General features: G+C 51.6%; 1 protein-coding gene across 1 annotated transcript in view; it reads left to right on the forward strand.

The window, feature by feature from the left end:
- Positions 1-427: 427 nt before the first annotated feature.
- Alx4 (ALX homeobox 4) overlaps positions 428-21,725 on the forward strand; it is a 36,118-nt gene continuing 14,820 nt past the window's right edge. Inside the window, exon 1 of the mRNA XM_032903763.1 lies at positions 428-1,024. Within this exon, the coding sequence (XP_032759654.1) occupies positions 595-1,024 (430 nt within the window). The 5' untranslated portion in view covers positions 428-594. The remainder of the gene's footprint in view (positions 1,025-21,725) is intronic.

Below are 21,725 nucleotides of genomic sequence, written 5' to 3' on the forward strand. Positions count from 1 at the left end.
AAACCGTGCGTCAATTTGCAGCCCAGCTTCAGAAGCCAAGGGATGGCTGCACTTCCCCAGTCTAGCCTAAAATCCAAAAGGCCCCGAGGCTTCTCCGGGTCGAATCGCCTCTAGCCTGTGAGTGGCGTCTCTACTGAGAGGAAAGGAGGGGCCGGGGAGGGAGGACGGAGCGCTGGAAGAGGAGGGGAGGGAGAAGGGGGAGCAGGAAGAAGCAAGTCAAGAAAAAAAAATCACTTTTTTTTTCTGCTTCAAAACCTTAAGAGGGTTTGGGAGATCTGGTGAACTTTCCGAAGCATCCGAATCATTTTACGAAGCTCTTGGTTCTTTCTCTGGGCCAGCTGTGGGGAGTGAAGGGGGAGGAGAAAGAGAAGAGGCAAGCAAAGGAAACAGAGAAAGGGAAGAGAGTTTTTCTCAGAGAGAGAGAGAGAGAGAGAGAGAGAGAGAGAGAGAGAGAGAGAGAGAGAGAGAGAGAGGCAGGCCAGGGCGCAGAGCACTGCCACCGCCTCCTTGCCTCCCCAACTCCCAGCCAAGGCGCGCGGTGGCGTCCTCGCGCCCCCGCCGGCGCCCCCGCCCCGTCACCCGCGCAGGCCAGGCATGAACGCTGAGACTTGCGTCTCTTACTGCGAGTCGCCGGCCACTGCCATGGACGCCTACTACAGCCCGGTGTCGCAGAGCCGGGAAGGTTCGTCGCCTTTTAGGGGATTCCCAGGAGGCGACAAGTTCGGTACAACTTTTCTGTCGGCCGCGGCCAAAGGACAGGGATTCGGGGACGCCAAGGGCCGGGCCCGCTACGGCGCGGGGCAGCAGGACCTGGCGGCACCGCTGGAAAGCAACGCTGGGGCGCGGGGATCCTTTAACAAGTTCCAGCCGCAGCCGCCCACCCCGCAGCCGCCGCCCGCTCCGCCCGCGCCGCCTGCGCATCTCTACTTGCAGAGGGGCGCCTGCAAAACGCCCCCGGACGGCAGCCTCAAGCTCCAGGAGGGCAGCGGCGGCCACAACGCGGCCTTACAGGTCCCCTGCTACGGTGAGTGCACGTGCGGGACACCGGGCCCGGGGACCCGGCGGTCCGCGGCTTCGCTAACCCCAAAACCCTCTGGGCTGGCGGGAGGCTGGGGGAACTCCGGGTCTGCCCAGAGGACCGAGCGATTCGAGGGCGTCCCTGCGTCCTGCTGCTTCCCCAGCCCCGGCCCGGGCACAGAACACCGTGACTTCCCGGGTTTTTCCTCCGTTCATCCAAACTTCTCGCTTTGCGCTACCCCGCGGGGCCGGACTTGAAGCGGATGCTTCGTCCGGGTTCCCGGCGGGCGGGTGCTAGAAGCTTCTCCCGCGGCACGCGGCGCGCGGCTCCGGGGCCGCCAAGGTTTCGCTCTCCGGCCTGGCAGGCTCCGTGCACCGCAGGTAAGAAGCTGCAGGTGCCGAGCGCGTCGGGCAGTCCTGAGCGCAATCTCCGGGCTCTGCACTAGAATCGCCGACAACGCATCGTGTCGCGAAGCTCTTGCCGGTCTGTGTCCGGGAGAACCAGGCACCTCAGAAAGCCCGAGTCCTGGCCAGGAGCGCGGACTGCATAGGCGACCGTGGCCAGCCCTTCTGTGACGTCTAGAAGTAGCTGGCATCGGGAAAGCACGGTTTAGTACTCAACGGGTGGGAAAGCAGTGATTCTGAGATACAGTCAGCACAGGACTGTGAGCAGAAGGAAAAAACTGGCTCCTGGTTCGGGCCCACAAGGAACCTGATCGAGATGGCCTAAATGACCTCCAAGCCCCCTTGAAGTAGCTGCAGGGTTCAGGCCTGAGTCCTCAGTGCTCAGCTACCATAGTGGATGCGACAGCTGATCAAATGAGTTAGGAAACCAAAGCCATTCTAGCGCCTAAACTTTCTTTCTTCCTGTAGCATCAGAGTTAAGGAACAAGCCAAAACTCCAAGAAGGGAGAAAGACCTTCTCCCCAAGGCCTTTGTCTTTAGGCTGGGCCCTAGTGAGGTGGGCCAGTTCTTGACAGAGCAATGACTCTGGTTGTCCCACTCCAGGTGGGATATAGAGACACTAAGCCTGGGGACACAGGTGAGAAGTGGTAGAGACCTTGATGGCTAGAATAACCCTGGGGACACAACCCAAGTTTAGTGTGCGCGCTTATATACACTCCTTCATATTGAACGTAATCACAGAGGGGGCTGGAACACGGTTGCGGGACTGTAGACATAATCTCCCTTTAACCTAAACTTGAATTCTACACACACACACACACACACACACACACACACACACACACACACACACACACCTTTATTGGCTAGCATGGTCACATACCAAATGCATACATTCATGTGGCTTCAGAAAGTATAAGCCCTCAAACTGACAGGACAGGGCTAAAAGCAGATCTAGAAAGATCTGGTGACCCTTCCTCTCCACCTCTGGCTGGAATAGGATCACTCTACACAGGCACTCCTTCCAGGCCCAGCTCCGGAACCCAGGCCTTGTCACTTGTGACTACCAGGTGAGAGCCGATGGCAGGCTCCCTACAGGAGTACGCCATGTGGAGGGGTCAGGGTGGTCAGTTGATTTCTTCCCCCTGCACTGTATTTTCATAGTTAAAAAAAAATCCATTAGCATGACCTCAGAGGAGGCTGTGATACTAGTCAAAAAACAATAACAAAAAACAAAACAAAACAGTCAAACTACTCTCAAGACCTTGGTGAGAAAAATGTCTTAGGGCCTCCCTGGAGTCAGAAAGAAGGCTAGGCCTGTGACTGACCTATGGGAACATTCAGGATACACAGGCATTATACCACCTGCATTTATTGGAAGGCCAAGGAAAGGAGCAGCTCCTTGACCTGGAACTGCCCCTAATCCACAGAGTGACCCCGGTATGAGTAACTCTACTAAATTCCTATTTCCTCATTGATACCAGGGCAGTAAAGGAGACGTCGTAAATGCCGGCCCCCTCCCCCCATGCAGCCGGCCTCCTACCCACTTCCGTCTCCTTCGATCTCGCGTTGGAGACTCCTGAATTGGAGGTAAGGGAGGGTTTCTCGTGGCTTAGGAACCTCCAATTCTGAAGACGGGGCCAGCTCCTGCCCTGGCGGGGCCAGAGTCCTAGAGGGCAGGTTGGGAGGAAAGTCAGCCTGGAACCTACAAAAATGAAGCTGGATGCTGCCTGGAGTAGAGTCAGTGCTACAGGAAACAGACAACCAAGGCCAAATCACTGTTCCTGTCCCCTCTCTGAGGTGGCTGTCTCTGTACTGAAGGAGAGATCACATCCCCTAGGATGAGGCACACTGAGTCCAAGAGAAGCAGAGGCAAGAGTCTGGCCCGTTAGGAAGTAGCAGGGAGGTCTATGGAGTGGGAGCACTAACCTACAAGCGGGCTGGGAAACAAGACGGGCAATTCAGAATTGACAATTCTAGGGCACCGTTATAAGGGTGGCTACTCAAAGCCGGGAGAACACGGGCTCCAGCAAAAATCCTGAGATGTTCCCAGGAGCTTGGCAAAGCCCCGAGGTAGAGATGGACGTAGGGATTGGCCTGGCCTCGGCGGCTCTGGATCTTCTGCCCGCTCTGAGTCCGGACCCCAAAGCAGTTCCAAGTGGTGGGGAGCCTCGGAAACCTCAGCCTCAGAAAAACTCTGAGGTCCCTTGGGAGGAAAGTGCAGGCCTGGGGGCTGCCCTGAGGCTCAGCTGAGAGAGTGCAGGCCGGGCCAGAGTTTTTGGAGACTCCTGAATTGGAGGTAAGGGAGGGTTTCTCGTGGCTTCAGGCATCCTTATAGGATCCCGAACCTCAGGTGCCCCACCTTTATTTAGTCAAAGAGCAAAGCGAGCGTAGAGCCATATGCGTTTTTATGAAAGGGCTCAACGGAGAAGCCCTCGCCCACTGCGATCTAGACCCCGCCAGGCTCCCTACGGCTTTTCAGCTTTCTGAATTTCTGGTCTGCTCTCAAGGCGGCGGGTGAGAGCCTCGGGAACTGCTCAATGGGTAAAGACCCGCGGTGCTAGGAAAAACCAGGGCTCGGGGCGTTAGGCTCCGCAATCCTCCTCCTGCAGTCTTACCGGTACCTCTGAGGTTGCGGCTCAGCTGGGCACAGTCCTGCCACCTCCCCTTTCGCTTTCGATTCGGTGCACGCAGGTTTTCGTTGAGCGCAATTTGGGACCTCCAACAGCTCATCCGGAATGCAGCGCTCTGGGCGCCCAGGTCTCAGAGCGCTAGGGCCAGACTCGAGCCCGCGTGGCGCCGCAGAGGGGGATGTTCTGATTTCCCGAATTAAACGAAATGTTAAACTCTAGAGGTATTTCTCTTCCCCCACCAACTACCCAGTACAGACACTACTCACAAACGATGAGTCTTATTTGATTTAGTCAAGAAATAAGGATCTTTTGTAAATCCTCCTACCCCTAAAGATGGAGAACGGGGGGCGTAGGAGGACAAGGAGAGCGGCCTAAATCAATCCTCGGGGCCTTTGAGAGAGGATTAAGTCTCTTCTTGAAGGCCTAGATTCCCCGCCAGTTTTAGAGGGAATGCAAGAAAAGAATAGCTTTTAATTTTGTACTTGTTAATTTCCATAGCCCCCAGCCTGCTCCAACAACCCAGGCCTAAAGACACGTTCTTAGCTAGAAAAACAGAAGGCTTATATTAAAAGTCTAATGTTATTTTGAAATCAATGGATTCGGCATACATTTTTCTTTAATTCACACTTAGTGAGGTTCAAAGTCTTAAGTGGAAAAGTCTGGAAAACGGATAGGAACTTGCTCAACCATGGCCCTCTAGGTGTTGAATATGCTCACGAAAACTTTCGAGGGGAAAAAGCCTTTGTGTGTGTGTGTGTGTGTGTGTGTGTGTGTGTGTGTGTGAATAAAGACATTTTCAAGAAAAAATTAGAAGCACGGGGGGGGGACCCCATCACGTTTCTCATAGCAGTATGTCAAGGGCGACCTTTTAACTCTCTGGCGTTTGCACAGCACTGACCATAAAACGAGGCTATAACCAGCTAAGTCTAGAACCTTCCTGGGCTATCTATTCGGGAGCCATCAAAGCCTTCAGTTGCCCTTGAGGTTCCAGACGCGGAGGAAAACAAATTCTGACACTCTGCATTAAATCTTGCTAAGGTCCCATAGGGCTTTGGTTTCCAGCGACAGAAAGACGGACTTTTCTGGAGAGTGCCTTGATTCGGTTCGAGGGCGGGTTTTTTCTGGGAGCGCTGCGCGCAAGTGGCGTTGTTTTAGTGGCTGAAAGACGAAATGGTAAACCTCCGTAGCAGCTGGGAGGGAGGAGAGGTTGGCGGCCGGTGCGTTTGAACCGGGTTGTCTGTTGTCCGCGGATGCTCCGGGCACCTCAGTGCCCGAGGCAGGAGGCAGGGACTGTATGGAAACGCTAATTTCCCGAGCCTCCCGCCGGCCTGGGATTAAGGCTCGCGGTGGTTGCGCTAACAGTGGCGAGCACTAATAAACAGATTGGGTGAGTAGGAAGGTAGGTACTGCTACTCCTGAGTCCTTAGTCTGGAATCCTTCTTGCTCAGGAAGCCTGAGAACTTAAGCGCTTGTCACAGGCTTGTGGGGGACGTCCGGTCTGGTGTTGGCTTCTAGGTGCCACTTGCGCGCTCACTGACAACCGCGGACCTCTCTAGGTATAGCTTGAAATTGTGCAGTCCCCTCACCAAGGAGTCTGAGATGGTCATCTGATTAGGAAACCATACCAGTGCTTGGATCCTGGCTACAACTAGGTGATGATTCTCTCTAACGAAGTCAGAGTGGAAATCAACGGTGACCCCTTGTTTAAGCGCTAAGAGCCACCAGCTCGGCACCATTAGACAAGTGAGAGTCAGCAAGGAGATCCAGCAGCCCTTAACCAGGGTTTCTTCTCTGATACCAGTTACCAATGGCCCCCGGGGATCGCACTTCTCTGCTATAATTGTGTGAATGAGTGACACCCCCATCTCCATTAAAGGTGCTTGTGTTGGTTAATCTTTAGAGGTGTGGAGTAGCCTGAGGCCGGCAACCATTGAGCCACTGGGACCTAGGAAGCCAGTCTTCCCAGAAAGCCTACAAAAATTAAGACGGGTTCAGATGCCTTCTGAGCCTTCAGGACGGTGCTCCCAATCGCATTGAACTCTTCCACTCTGTTCCCAGCACATTCTGTAACTTTTCTTCCCCACACCCACTCCCAACCTTCAGCACCAAGTAAGAGAGAGGGAAGGGAAATTAGTTAAACCCGGGGGCTCAGATGTTTGCAAAAGGTTGAGCAGAGGAGCGAGGAAGCGCAGGGGTGGTATAGCACCGGGACAGCCTTCGCTTTAGTTTCTCTTTAAGAGGCAAGCCGTCGGGTCGCACCCAGAGTACTTCTGGAGAAGTAGGAGCCTTAAGGGTTAGCAGTGCCACTGCCTGACAAGGTACCTACCTGTCCTTGAGGCAGTGCTTGTGCTAGGGAACCCAGGTTTCTAGCGAAGGTCCGGGAATAGAGAGGGAAGCCGCTGTGCGCCTGCCGCACATTGGTTCCGCAAAGCCGATTCTCTTGGTGGGGGAAGAAGCTCTTCCTGAATGAGGAGCCCGTGCACTTTTTAGAAGGTGGGGCTGGGACTCTGTGCTACCGAGATCAATATCGTGATCCAGAAGGGCCTGGAGTCCAAGGAGGGTTTGAGTACGTGTGCAAACTGTTCTCCTGCATGGCCTTAGAGAAAGTCCTCTCTGCTCCTGGCTTCTAATTTAACACAGAAAAAGAGATCTGTAGACTATGCAAAGATTGTCTGAGGGGATCTGCGGGGGACCCCCTCCTTTACTTTCCTACCCCCACGTGTTTTTTTTTTTTCTCGGAGGAGTCCAGATAGATAGAGTGGGCAGAAAAGTCTTTCCTGGAAGCAGAAACCTGTCTTGAATGAGATCAGCAGTCCCGACAGCCCTAGAAGGTAGGGCTGGATGAAGGGTCTGGGCTCCTCGTTGGGGTTTAAATACAAAGGTAAATCACTGTTCTTTGGTGCTCACATGGCACCAGGCTCAAGCCAAGGACGCAAGAATTCTGGCGGCTCCCAGCACAGCCCTAATCTAATGTTCCATTTATGTTCCCCATCCCTGTACTTAGCAGTTGCCTACCAAAGGCAATAAGGGCTTGGTGAACCAAGGGAATGTGGGCCTTCTGTGGCGAGAGCCTAATCCCTTCTGGTATATGTCCTGGAGATTGACTCTAAGGCTGAATGAAGAATTGGTGTTTCATTCAGAAGGTTGGGTGCATCTGAAAGTCTGCCACAACCCGTAGCTTTCCCCCCTCCACCCGCCTGTGTGTGTGTGTGTGTGTTTGTGCGTGTGTGTGTGTGTGAGAGAGAGAGAGAGAGAGAGAGAGAGAGAGAGAGAGAGAGAGAGAGAGAGAATGTGAGCTAGCATGCCTCCTACCCATAGTTACTGGGTCCTCCTCCTACTGTTGAGTGAGTTGGGCTATAACTGTGTGTATTAATGTCTGTGCACTCCTGTGTGAAAACTGTATGTGACCCCAACCATGTTGTCACCCCTGGATGGGAACTTGTGTACTTGGGTGTGTGCAAGGATGAGTGCCTGTGTGTGGCTCTAAAAGCCCCTCCTAGCCCATGTACAACTAAGCTTCCCCTTCAGAGGTTTGTGCCTAAGGCAGGCTAAGTGGCTGGCTGTGTGTCTCTGGCTCCAAGCCGCCCTCCTTCTGGCTGTCTGTTGCAGCTTCCCTGAGGCTGACTCACAGACTAGCAGTCTCCAGGTGGCAGGTCTCCAGCAAGCCCTGGAGTCCCAGATTGGGTCCGTCCAGCCCACCTGCAGTGTCGTGAGACTTATATCCCCTTCGCTGGATACTTGGATGTTCATTTTGCCTTGCATGGCTCACTTTAAGACACGCTATCCTAGCAAGATCCTGATGTATTTTTCAGACTCCTTTTAGTAGATGAGCAGGGAACCAGGAGATAAGGGGCCCCCAAGCCCAGGTTATAGGGAGGGCAAGAATACCTCTTACTGGTAGGTGGAGAGACACTGGGATTTGGGAACAATCTGGTTGGATTGCCTTCTCTTCATATATGGAGCTATGGGAACCACATTGCAGGAGTACCCTGAGGCCAATGACCCACCTCTGCCTCTCTCGCAGTGACTGCCTCCCAGTGCTGGGGACCTTGGTGACCCCAGGAACCATTGTTCCCGATTACAGACTTAAGCGTATCCTGGTATCCCTATTGGGTCCTGCTCGATTTTGGAAGAAATAGTCTTCTCCTGTGCCAATGTCCCGTTTCACAGACTAGGATCATCAGGCCTAGGATGCCTGATTCCACTTACTTATGACTCCTCAAACTGTCTGTCACTGAGCCAGGCCCTGGGAGGCCCGAGATGTGCTGGACCCTGCCTCTGCTTTCAGGTCCAGAGAGAGAGGAGCAACCTCCAGTTCCTCTTCCCTGGCACCAGTGCTGGGCGGGCAAAGTCTCCCCCAGGCTGGCTCACAAACTGCAAGGGCAAAGATGCGCCTGGGTGGACAGCTAGTCTGAAGCCACCGCCCTAGAGCCCGGGTGTACAGTAGTCTGAAGCCACCGCCCTAGCCTACCTGGGCTCCCTTCTCCAGTAAGGGACGGGAACTAAGGAGTTTGAAGACCTTTGCCAACTCTCCTCTTCCCCCTCGTTGCAGATCAAGAGATCTGGGTGCAGGTGCTGACATTGCAGTGGAATTGACCCTGACCTTTAGCACACACTCTCTAGTGGCACTTAGGGACTTCATTTGTTGGATGTGGCTATTTAGGACTTGCTGACTAAGAGGGAGGGGAGGAGGAGGAGGAAGACTTGGGAGCATGGAGAGAAAGTCCTGAGTCCCCACCCCACACACACTCACATCTTTGAGGGAGCTAGAGTATTACAGGTGGCGATGGTGGCAAAGTGTTAATGGGGTGTCATTTGCTTATTATTATTGCTGTGTTGGAGATCAAACTCAGTCTCACACATGCCAGGGAAGCACTACACCACTGCAGACTCTGATCGGATTTTAGGAGAGGAATGGGAACTTTGAGGTCCCCCCAGGATATGTGAGCCTCCCCGACAACTAGAAGTTTCCCTGGTCCTGTCTGTAGCCCCGCCATTCAGATGCCCCCACTCACAGCACGGCTCAGTGAGTCATTGGTCTTGGCCCCATGACAGACAGGACAAGTGTATGCACATTCAGACACAGGCCGCCATGTCTGAAATCCTTTCATGGAATCCGATGGTTTTGCATTGGAAGCCTTGGTCCAGGTCTTGGGGCCAAGCAACCTTTAGAGACTTCAAGAGCCTTCCTCTCTGTCCACTGCATTGTACTTACAGAAGGAGAAGGTTGGACTACCTGCTGCAGGGGAGAGTTTAGCAGGCCTTGCCTGGTGTTTGCCCTAATTTTTCCTTCTACAGGAAGTACTGAAGGCTTCTTGTGTTCTATTTCATTGCAACCCCTTTGTGATGCCATGAGATTGGTACGCCCGCCAGAGACCCGGTAGACAGTGAGGAATATGTACAGGCTGGGGCAGCTAGGAAGGGACAAATAAGTTCTTGACAGCCCCAAGACAAAGCATTCTTTTCTAGGATGAACCCCATATACTTTAAAATCTTTCCAAGGCTATTCCAGATGGCATAGAGACAAAAGACGGGGTCTATTTCAAACATGGCTCCCAGAGAGGTCTTTCTATCATGTCTGGGGTGCCTGATCAAGACTGGGTTTTGGCACTTGGGTAGGGTAGTGTTCCAGGCCTGACTTGGACCTCAGGCATGCTTCTTCACCCATGCCTGGTGTAAACAGCGCGGCCCAGGTACCTAGGAGCTCGAGTGGGGATTATGTTTTGAAGTGCTGGTCAAGCTGAGAACAGTCAGAAGAACTGACTAAAGCATCTTCCTCTGAGAGACAGAGGAGGACTGTGTGAGGCTCTGTCTGTGTTGCTCCAGATCATGTCTCTAGACCCTAAAACAAGGCTTGGGATACACAATAGGTGCTCAATTGGTGTTTGCAGATGGATGCCTGATAGGAAAACGGGAGTGAACATTTCCATTTCTTCTCCTTCCTTCCTCTTTCCTTCCTCTGTGGAGATGGGTGGCAGCCCACAGTACGGACCTCTTTCACCCTTCTGGAAAAGGATTTCACTCTGCAAGGAGCCTGTGGCTCAGGAGCAGGGAGGTCGTGGGTAGACAACCATTTGTTTTGCAGAATTGCAGCAGTTTGGAGGAGATCCATCTATCCCCAACTGTTCCCCTTTAAGTTCATCTCCAAGGCCACAGGCCTGGTGTCCAGCTGCTGTGCCTGCCAGGCCTGGCTCTAATCAGGTGGTTGCTTGCCCCTCCTGAATCTCCTCAGACCTTGCCTGCAGTTAGCTCTAGCTTCTGCCTCCAGCCACATCCCGGGACTTTTGTTCATTCCTACTGCCACACACACACACACACACACACACACACACACACACACACACACACTTATACACTCACAGACTCATACCTCACGCCTGGTAATGTCAGCACTCAAGGGTGGCTTCCACTACTCCAGACTGCCAGGCACTTGGGGGAGAATGCAGATAGAAACAGAGCAGAGCTCCCTTCTCCCTCACTAAAGAGGGAATAGACTTGCATGAGGTATGGGCAGTGCCCTGGGAAGGTTCTTCTATCAGCAGATCCTGTGTACAACACCCCAGTCAGGCATATCCCAGGGTCTGACTGTGAGTGAAAGGTTTCCCACCTCATAGTCCAGCCTCACTTGGATGAGCTACATGGGAAATCCCAGAGAGGTGGCAGTGGTCTGGGATTCCTAAGGACACCTGAACCAGTCCTCAGAGGCTGACTCTGTCAGTCAGCAGAAGGGGCAGGAAATGGGCCTCTGTCATCAGGAATCAAGGGTTTGGGTGAGCAAAGGTCTGAATGCAGCATGATAGGTTGTAGGGAGTTGGAGTCCGAGGACTGGCAGGGGCCAGCTGTGAGGACCTTCATTTCCACAAAGGCTTGGGGCTTAGGGGACCCCTGGAGGTTGCCGAGGGGGCTGTAAAGGCCAGCCCCTTGATGAGTGTTGTGCTGCTTGGTGTGAGCTCTAAAAACAATTTCAGAAACTTTAACCGAGGGGGAGACAGTGTTTGTTTTCTTCATGGGAGTAAAATGTACAGACATGACATAAGTCTGAGTGTGGCCTCAGGCCTGTAAACCCAGCACACGATGGGGTGCGGCATGAGGCTTGCTGTGAGGATGAGGCTAGCCTGGACTACATCAAGGACCTTCCTGAGTTCCATCAAACTGTGGTAGGAAACCTGTCCCCACTTTATAGATCCTGTGCAAGTAAGTTCTAGGACAACCTGGGCTACCTGGTGAGTTCCAGGATAGCCTGAGCTACAGCAAAAGACACTTCTACATATATGTGCATGCACGCACATATAATATATAGCTTTATTACATGTAGCACACCAAATTATACATAGCAGAAAAGTTAATTATTTTAACCATCTTTAAGTGTACAATTCAGTGACATTAAATATACCCAAAATGTTGTATAACCATCTCCTCTGTTTCCAGAACTTTCCCACCATTTTAAATAGAGTCTCTACCTGTTCAACAAAAGCTTACATCATCTCTCCCCAGGCTGCTTCCCTCCACTTTCTGTCTCTATATATTTCCCTAATTTCATTTCAATTTGTTCGAATCCATTCTTGGCCATCTGTGTAACTTTTCAGGAGAAATCCCTATTCCAGATCCTTCTCCATGTTTTGAATCCATTTGTTTGAATGTTTTGTTGGTAAGTGGAAGGATTTATTATTATTTGTGCTGGCAAGGATTGAACCTGGTGTCCCAGGCCTGTGCCCTGCCATTGGTCCACACTCAAAGCCCGTAGAAGACTCTTTAGGCATTTGGATAATAATCTCTTATCACACAGATGGGTTATAAGGATCACAAAGCCTCCCTTCCTGTGGGCTGCCTTTGCCTCTCAAGTGGATGCTGTCTTTCAATAAATGAAAGGTTTTCATTTTGACAAATCTAGTTTACCATTTTCCCTCTTTGTCACCTATTTTTGGTGTCACATCTACATTGATGGCACCCACGTCCTGGATTTCCATTGACTTCTATTACTGTTGGGACCCTTAGAGCAGGTCTTTGGTCTGTTTTGTGTCCGTCTTTGGGTACAGCATGAGATGGGCATTAGCTCCATGTGTGTGGACTTTCCATCCCAGCACCTCAGCAGAAAAGGCTGCCACCGCTCCAGGGAGCAGTCTTGAGATGCTGGATGAGAACTGCTCACCTGGGGAACCTGAGAGCTTCCCTCGGGCATCTCCATCCTCTTGTCCACTCCATCTGTCTGTCCCCAGCAGGGCTCTCTCATGTGAGGTCTGGAATTGCAGAATGCACAGGGAAACACATAGGCCACTCTGTCTCTCTTCTTGCCTCCAGGTTAGTGATTGGCCAGCCACGGAGATTCAAGTCAGGGACATTTGTTCTCCAGGAACCAGAGCTGATAAGGGAGGGCAGAGCTGCAGGCCAGGGCTTCAGAGATGGCCCCTAAGCTCTTGGCTATTTGGGAGCCCCTGGGTTTCTCCAGTTAATTCTAGTGAGAGTAACCTCATATTATTAACATGGCTCCAGAACCTTCTCCCTGTGTGCTGAGAGGATCCCCTGGGAGGAAGCCCATGACCTGTCTGCTGCAGGCTTCATGCTGTCAGTTCTCTTGTGTAGCATTAATTCCCAGAAAAAAGACATTCACATTGCCTGTCCTCTGCCCAGTCATCAATGAGTCCACCAGGCCTTGAGTTCCAGGCACTGGGCCCAGGGAAAGAGGCTCCATGTCCTAAGTATCAGACCAAATGATCAACCACAGCCTTCTGGGGCTGTCTGTAGGCAGGTAGCATGCACGATTTCTAAAACCTTATTTACATGTGTGTGTGTGTGTGTATGTACACATACATGTACACATGTGTTTGTGTATGATGTGTATGTGAGAGTGCGTATGCCACAGCATGTTGTGGAAGTCAGATTTTTGCATACATATGTGTGTGATGTGTGTTGCCATGTGTGTAGACGTCTGTGTACAGGTGCGTACACATGTGTGTTGCCCAAAATTGATGTCAGGTGTCTTCTCAATTGTTCTGTCTTGCAGAACCTGGGGCTCCCAGGTTTTGGCTAGTGCAGCTCTGCTTGCCCCGGAAATCTGCTATCATAGATGGCAGCCATGGCTACCCAGCTTTGACACGGGTTCTGGGGATTAGAACTCAGGTCCTTATGCTTGAGAAGCAAGATATTTATCCACTTAGACACCTCCCGTGTGAGATTTCTTTGGAAGCAAATATCAAATGGCCTTTTCTAGCCCTTAGAAAATTAAATAGCGGCTTTGCGATGGATTGCCCATGGCTTCTTTCCTCCTATCTAAGAGAGAAAAGCTCTTCCCACTCTCCGTCTGTCAGTGAGTCTATGCCTTACAACAACTGCCTTTCAGAAAGGAAGCTGGTCACTGGTGAGGGAAGCAGTCTCCTCCGAGATGTACATGACTTCTCCAAAGGCTGGAAACCCAGCTACACCAGAGCCTCACTTCCAAGGTATTTATAGTTAGATACAAGGCAAGGAAGGGCCACGGAGGCTGGCGAGACATCTTCCTTGCCCACAGCAAGGGCTCCATCTGAGGCGGAAGCTGCCAACAATATACATAGCCAAGTGTGGAGAACAAAAGGAATGGAGTTCAAGGCCTGGCTTTTATGGCAGTTTCACATGTTCTGAAATTTTACAGCAGTTACAAGTGTTTCACCTATTACAGGACCTGCTCCGCAGATATGAAATGAGCTCGGACTGAAGGAGACCCTGGGAGCCACACTGCACAGAGTTTATGGTCCAGTCCATACACGTCCAGGCAGCTGAAGCTGAGAGACTTGGACAGGCACCTGGAAAGGACTGGGAAGTGAGGGTGCTCCTGCCCCTGAGGGGTTTTCCCTTCCCTCTTGCAGCTGTGTGGACCCCATACTTAGACTCTATTATGTGCCCTGGGGGATTTCTTGTGCAAAGGGACCCAGGCTTTCTGCCTCGTTACCATTTTCCAACCATCTGGGGTGTACATTGCTCAGCCTTGCCTCCTAGGCAAGGAAATGAAGGCGCATAACTGTTGCTCCCCCAGAGATGCCCCGGGAGGCTGAGTGGAGGGGTAGCCTGGGAGCATCCTTCTCTCCTCTGCCGTCTCTCTGGTGAGGACAGTCAACATCCCTAGTACAATGAGGCTGGCTAGACAGAGCTTCAAGCTGGCCACCTCAGCACATGGCAGCTTCAGCATAGACCAAGGTTGCCCTGGCAACCCCTCTGTCACCTAGGTAAGGTGGCTCACCTTCTCGTTCTACCAGCCTGTACCTCCCAGCAGCCTTCCCTCTTGAGATGAACATTTGATACTTTGTATTTTGCCAGCTTGTTAAAGTACCCCAGAAACGCTAGATGAGTGAATGAGTGGGATTGGAGGACAAAGAATGGCAGAATAAGGGTAAACCTGTGTCTGTTCCACCCCAGATCCTTCTCATTCCTTCATATTGAGCAGGATTTAAGCTTCTCCGTCTTGCCACGGTATGCTGGAGGGGACATCAGGGATTCAGGCTTTCTTTTGTTGTGAGAAGAAAGACAGGATCTGGGTTATCAAGTTACTGGTATTTGGGGACATACTCAAAGCCACATGGTTTAAAGGAGTCAAAAGAAGCAGTGAGCAGACTGACCACGGGGTTAGAAGCAGGAAGACATGAGTTCAGGTCCCACCTTTCACTGTACTCTGCCACTCAGGCTGGCACACAGAGCTTGGGTTTTAAGGCCTGGGCTAGGCCCTCATTGGCAGAAGCTGGGAAATTTCCAGTCTCCTCAGAGGAGCAGTTAATAGGCTAGTTTGAGTTCTTGTTGGTTTTCAGTCCTTAGATCAAGTAGCTCCTTGACCTTTTCAACCTGCAGCAGCCAGCCCTTCATTTTGTGGACTTTGGTGTCAAGGCACAATGCAGGGTTCACTTAGCAGACTCTCCTGTGACAACTAGATGGTACTTGTTACCTGTCTGTGCCTTCCATCAGGTTATGGCCCTGTATGTAAATGCATGTGTGCTCATGTGTGCGGAGGCCAGAGGTCCCCCTCGCTTTGGAGATGAGGTCTCTCAATAGGTCGAGGACGTGTTTGACTAGACTGGATGTCCAAAGAGCCCAGGAATCCTCCTGTCTCCAACTCCTTCTCTATTGTGTGTGTGTGTGTGTGTGTGTGTGTGTGTGTGTGTGTGTGTTCATGCCATGGTATTTGCGTGGGAGTCAGGACAGTGTTTGGGAGTTGTTTTTCTCTCCTGTAACTGTACAGGACCAGAGAATTGAACCCGAGTCTTTAGCCTTGGCAGCAAGCACCTGTACCCACTATGCCATCTTGCTAGCTCAGAAAATGGAAAGTCTGATAGATTCAGAGAGATTTTATTTTCAAATTCTCAGCTGCAATAAAAGCAGCTTACGGCCCTTTGCTCACAGACTTTGCTACAGGCCTAAAAGTCACTACTGAAGGAAGTGCAGCCTTTACCTGGGGCCCCTGAAGGGCTGGGTGAGATGGATTCACAAAGAGGTGCGTGAGGTATGCTCTGGAACTGGCATCATGGCTCTGCTTAGGACATGGGAGCAGACATTTGAGCCCGAGGATGCTGGGTCATGGAGCAATCACTCCACTCCACCCAGGCCCTGTGCTAAGCGGTACAGAGTGTGCTCTGTAGAGGGATCCTGGATAAGAACAGATCCCTACTGGCTCTTATGTATAATTTCTCCATAAAACCTCTACATTTTGCAAAGGGTTCAGACTTAGGAAGAAGTGCAGTGGGGAAGCCCAGAGGCCCCACACATGGACGCTTTACCACGCCAGCTAAGTCATCCTTGATCTTCTGGGTCTTAAATGAGTCAACAGGCAAATGCTGATTGGCCAGCAGGAACACAGCTATTAGTTTTCTGTGAACTGACTAAGCTGCCTGCCTGCCTCTTTACTTCTAAATACTTTGGTGCACAGTTATGGAAGAAGTCACAAGTCTATTCTTAAGGTCCCTGACAGTTGGCAACACTGGTCTCATGCAGGGGGCAGCCTACTTGGTGTCAGCATGGAGGTGGGTATGATGGGTATGAAGAAGCAGCAGAGAGGAGCCGGCCTCCTGCACTTCCTGCTCTGTTTCCCTTCTTCCTGGGCCTGGTCTCTGGATGTCTAGCTGGTCCCACCAGGCATCTGTCCCACTAAGGCACCTGCCCTGCAGGATGCAGTGGAACTGTCAGAGTCAGGCCACTTTCTAAATAAGCCATCGCCCTCTCTGTCTCCGTTTCTGAAGTTGTGAAATGGGGTGTAAAGAGGGAGTCACCACTGCAGGTCCCAAGGACCATGCAGACCACAAAGTACATTCCCTGTTTTCCACTGTTCTCCATGGTGCTCTGTGTTACTTCCTCTTCCTTCCTTGACTCTGACAGCCCACGCCTCTAAACCAGGAAAGACCCTCCCATGAGAAGAGCCCAGAGAACATCTGTGTAAGGTGGGGCTGTGGGGCCTGCCTCTATTAAGAACCCCCAGGAGATCACGGGCCAGGGGTTACCGCTCCTAGCCGTAAGGCGATCCACCAGCAAGACAAGGTGGTAAACTGAGTAGTTTTGCCATAAGACAGTTATTCACAAGTGAGTCAGATGTTTCCTGCATACCTACTGTGTGCCAATATAGCTGGAACCCAAGAGATACTTAGGGTTTTGCAGGGAGGGAGACGACCTCCAGGAAAAATAAAAATAAAAGCCCAGACCTCAGGCCTTTCATTCAGATGCTGTTGATATAAAACAGGTCTCTGTCTGGTGCCTCATTTTGCCCACTGGTTCGATGAGCTATGACAAGGGCAGCAAGATCTCTGTGGCAGGTAAGCAGTAGGGATGGATACCTGCAGAACTGGTAGATCCTCCCAGGAACCTTCTTCAGATCACCCCAACCCCACCCCCCCACCTCTTTGCCTCAGGCCCAGAAATACTTTATTGGAACTACAGTGCCTCTTAGTGGTAAGTGTGGGAAACTGCAGCCTTGCTCTTGGCCTCTGGGAGTTGGACCTACAGTCTTGACACAGAACCAGCACTGAGGGTGAGCAGCTGCCTGAGACTCCTCCCAGGGGTTGGCCGCCCACAGGACTGGCCCCTCCACAGTGCCTTTTGCACTGCTAGTGGCACGGATTCACTCAGAGTTGTAGATCTGAGGAAACATCCATTGTTAGCCCAGAGGTTTGTTCAGGCTGAAATAGTCACAGGGCCACCTTCATGTCTGCTTCATGGCTGATTTCTTTGAGCTCCTTCTTGAAAGGTCTCTTTTCCATCCATGAGGTAACCAGTCCACACAGGCAGTGTATGCTGAGGTAGGGAGACCCAGGACACTGTGGTAAGGACAGAAATCCACAGAACTAACTCACTCTCTCTCTCTCTCTCTCTCTCTCTCTCTCTCTCTCTCTCTCTCTCTCTCTCTCTCTCTCCTCTCTCTCTCTCTCTCTCTCTCTCTCACACACACACACACACACACAGAATCAGAGACAGAGAGAGAAGTGCAAGAGACAGCACAGGAAGGGCAGCCTCAGAGGCAAGAAACCCAAGGCCACCATGTGGCACATGGTGGGGGCGGGAGTGCTACTGGGGGTGGAGGGTGAACAGGTCAAACTCAGTTAAGCAAGAGGGGGTGATCTGGCTCACAGGGCCCTGAAAGCCACAGTGGGGTTGGCCAAAGTAGCAGAATACAACAACGGACCACGGTTTTGTTGCATTTGACCGCCAAATACTGAAGGAGTCATTCTGTGTATTTCTCATCAATATTTGGGGTGTTTTACTGTTTGTTTTTGAGACAGGGTTTCTATACATAGCACTGGCTGTCCTGAAACTTGCTCTCTAGACCAGCTGGCCTGGAACTCAGAGATCCACCTGCCTCTGCCTCCCCGGTGCTGGGATTAAAGATGTGAGCCACCATGCTCAACTTCTGGAGGTTTTAAAGTGTGTGTGCATGCACGTGTTTGTGTGTCTCTGTGTGTTTGTGTGTATGTGTGTGTGTGTGTGTCTGTGTGTATGTGGGTGTGTGTGCACATGTGCATGTGTGCACACACACACAGCCACATGGAAAGCAGAGGTTGTCAATGAGGTGAGTGTGTTCTTTAATTGTTCTCTACCTTATTTCTTGAGATGGTGTCTCTCCCTGAGCCTGGAGTTCACTCATTCACTGGCTAGGCTGGCAGGCCAGCAAACTCCAGAGATCCTCCTGTCTGCACCTTCCCAGAGCTGCGATCATAGGCCTGTGCCAGTGCAGCTGGCTCCTTATGTGAGTGCTGGGGACCGAACTCGGGACTCGTCCATCAACAGTGTTCACTGTTGCTGTGTGCTGTTTCAAGGAGTATCCTGTCGTGTATTTGGCATCTGAATGAGGCCTCTGGGAGCTGGAAGGAACTTCTGCCGTGGGTTGTGGCATGATGTGTGCCCGCGTCTTAGACACCTACTGGCTGTACCCAAGGATATAAGCCTACAGACCAAGAATCTTAGGAGGAAATCTGGACTGGACTTGAGCATTGGCAGTCAGCCAGCGGTCATAGAGGCCTTGACTTGGAGTCCGTCATGGCCCAGTTGGGAGGGAGGTCAGAACCACCCCACCACGATAATACCACCCCATTGTAGCAGGAGCTTTCTCTGAAGCTGCCCTCTCCCATCCCACTCCATCCAGGCCTCTCGCTTCCCATAACCCCACAGCACACTGTCAGCTCCCTGTCAGCACAGGCTTCCCTGGGATTTCCAGTCTCTGATTCAGATAAGAGCTTATCCTCATCCCAGAGAAAGCCAGCCAGGACAAAACAGGCCAACAAAAGGGAAAAGTTAGTCCACATACTCAACTTTCTACTTCTGGAAAACTTCCAGTATTTTCCAAGGATAATCACTCCCTGCTTCCTTTCCTAGCAATGAGTGTCTTCTTTCCACTTGCCAAAGCCCCGTTCTGTAATGGGGTTCAATCCTTCATTCATCAGGTGTTTACTGAGCAACTATATGTTCCCAGTGCAATACTAAACGCTGGACACAAGGGGTGATGAACGATTTCCTGCTTTCTAATGGGGAGGGGGACAGTAGGAATAAAGGAAAAGCAAGCAAACCGATAGATGCACAATAATTCATGTTTAATCCCAACAAAGACGCTGCACAGAGTAGAATGCACGGAATCTGTGTATGGGAAGGATACCCTTTACCCTGGCTATTTCCATTAACCTCAGCTTTCTACACAGTAGACCATTGGACCTGGTCTCTCATTCATTCCTTAGGTCCATTGTTAATTACTTCTCTAGGATAAGGCCCTAGAAGTGGGACTTTGGGGTGAAGGCCTTTGAACGTTGAATGATGTTCAACACCATTTTGTATCTTCTCATTAATTACATTTTTCATCCCACAAAATAACACCGTGAGAGATGAAGCTCGGTGTGAATCTGTAGAGTCTCTAACGCATCCCCATACAGATTTCTGTACCCATTGACCCCATCACAAAGGCACGATCATATAGTTCGAACAGTCTCTCACATCAACGTGCTCTCTTTGTTGACAAACTCGCCCCCTCCCCCATCCCCTGGCGCCCTGCAGCCAACCCTCTGCCCTCTGTGCCTCCATTCCTACCTTCCCAGGCTGAATGGGTCACACAGTGTGTGCACTCTCAGGCTGGTTCTTTTACACGTGCAGTGTGCTTCCGAGACTCCCCCATATTGTCAGGCCGGTGGGTTTGTTTCTTTACTGAGTGTTATTCCACGTGAGCTCCTCAGCCTGCTCCCATTTGCCTACTAAAGGACCTTTGTTGCATTGCTCAGCTTTCTCGGACTGTGACCAGATGCTCATGACAATCAATTTAAAAGTAAAGAGGGTTCTAGCTGCTTTGGAGGTTGTATCCCAACACCTATCTCTAGTCAAAATGAGATTTGCTTGCCAGAGACGAGCACCGTTCTGTGCTGATGTTACTCTGTAGCATGGGATTGGATCACGGTTGGCTGTGTTGCTTTGGGTCAGTGATGATGTAGCCCATCGTGGCAGGAACAGGATGCAGAGGAAACTGCATGCGGGAAGGGGGAGAGGAGAGATATTCGTGCCCTATAATCCTTTTCAAAGGCACATCCCCAACGATCTAAGACCCACCCACACTTCCCTATAAACCCCAGCTCCTAAAGCTTCCCTCACCTTGCATCGTTGTCAGTTGCTGAGGACCAAACCACATGGCACAAACAAGCCTTCGGGGACGTTCAGAGCCAAGCACAGTAGTGTTTTCTCTCTGGTTTGGGTCTCTGTCTCCTCCCAGATGGGTCCTCATTTCTTAGAGCATTTGCCGAGCTGAGGGCTTTGCTGGAGCCAGGACTAGGTTAGTCTAATCACATAAGAAGCTGCTGACAATTGTGACCGCTGTGACCTGCACCCTGAGTTCCTGTCTCTGTATCTCTGTGAGGGGGTGCTCTGGGGTCTCACCCCAGTTTTCCTTTGTGCTTAGTGGTAGGATTGATGACCTGCCTGTCCCCAGGTTCATTGGCTACCCGTGTGTCTTTGCTGAGCTGCCTGTTCACATAAACCGCCACCTTAAAACAAAAGCATTTTTGTGAACTAAACTCCACACCCAATTCAGATTTCACTATTTCCCATGTGCCGGTGTCTTGGGACCCTCCATCCACTTCTTCTGTCCCCGCCACCTCCTCTGGTCTGTGCCTCCTCATTTCTTCATTAGGGCTCTCTGGCTGATGGGTGCTCAGAATAAGATGCCTTTCGTCCCTGACTAGCTCGAGCACTGGTTGTCACACTCTTTCCCGTCCCGGCTCACCGCCTCTTGAGTGAGGACACACATGTGCTCCCTGTGTTCTTGCTGTCATGCCGCCTGGGTACTTCTTCCTCTGCAGCGTTATTTACCAAGCTGCCTGCTAAGCTAAAGACCTCTGGACAGAGCCCAGGGGCAGATGAGGTGGGTTGAGGATTTATGTGATCAATGGCTAACCTTTAGCCTCCACCCCAGGCCCCCAGGACTGTTTGGACAGCGGTGGGTTTAGTCAGTGCCCTTTAAATAGCATGAAAGGGCCCCGTGCTGGCCTGTTTTGTTTAAGGAGATTACATCGGTGCTGTGCACTTCGCCACAGGGTGTGTGGGGCCGGCTCACCCGGGGAACAGAGAGAGCCGCATGTCCCCCACAAAGCAGATGTTTGGAGGGAAAATAGATGTAATCAAAACCACGGAGGATAAAATTACTCAGACCCTGTAGCCATACATGCCGTGAGCACTGCCTATGCCCAGCCACACACGTACACACGCTCTACCCAGGTCCACACTCGCCCATCCACACTGACACACAACTCTACACATGTCTGCACACTCATGACCCTTGCCCCAGGCAACTGGAAACATGTTTCTCCCACACCCATCCCCAGCTGCAGGCTGGTGCCTATACCCTAGGGGCTCACATCCTCTGAATAGATGGATGCTAAAGGGGCTCTTGGTGCCCTCTAGAAACAGTCACAGGAAAGAATGGATGGCTGGAAGGAGGAAGGAGGGAGGGAGGGGAGGGAGGGAGGGAGGGGGAAGAATACCTTGGAAATTTCTTGAGAGCTTTGGATGACCCTAGATGGGAAGGCATGGTGGGTAGAAGTTAAGGGAAGGAAGGTGGATTTCCTATTTTCTTCCTTTCACGAGCTGAGCCCCAATGGCCAACACTGAGTGGGATCAGTTTGTGATGGTTGGTTCCCAGACGTGGTCTGTAGCCTACCCAGAAGCTCTTGCTTCTCATTCCCCACCTGGGAGCGTTAC

The sequence above is a fragment of the Rattus rattus genome, chromosome 5 (genome assembly GCF_011064425.1).
Source record: "Rattus rattus isolate New Zealand chromosome 5, Rrattus_CSIRO_v1, whole genome shotgun sequence".
Classification (NCBI taxonomy): Eukaryota; Metazoa; Chordata; class Mammalia; order Rodentia; family Muridae; genus Rattus; species Rattus rattus.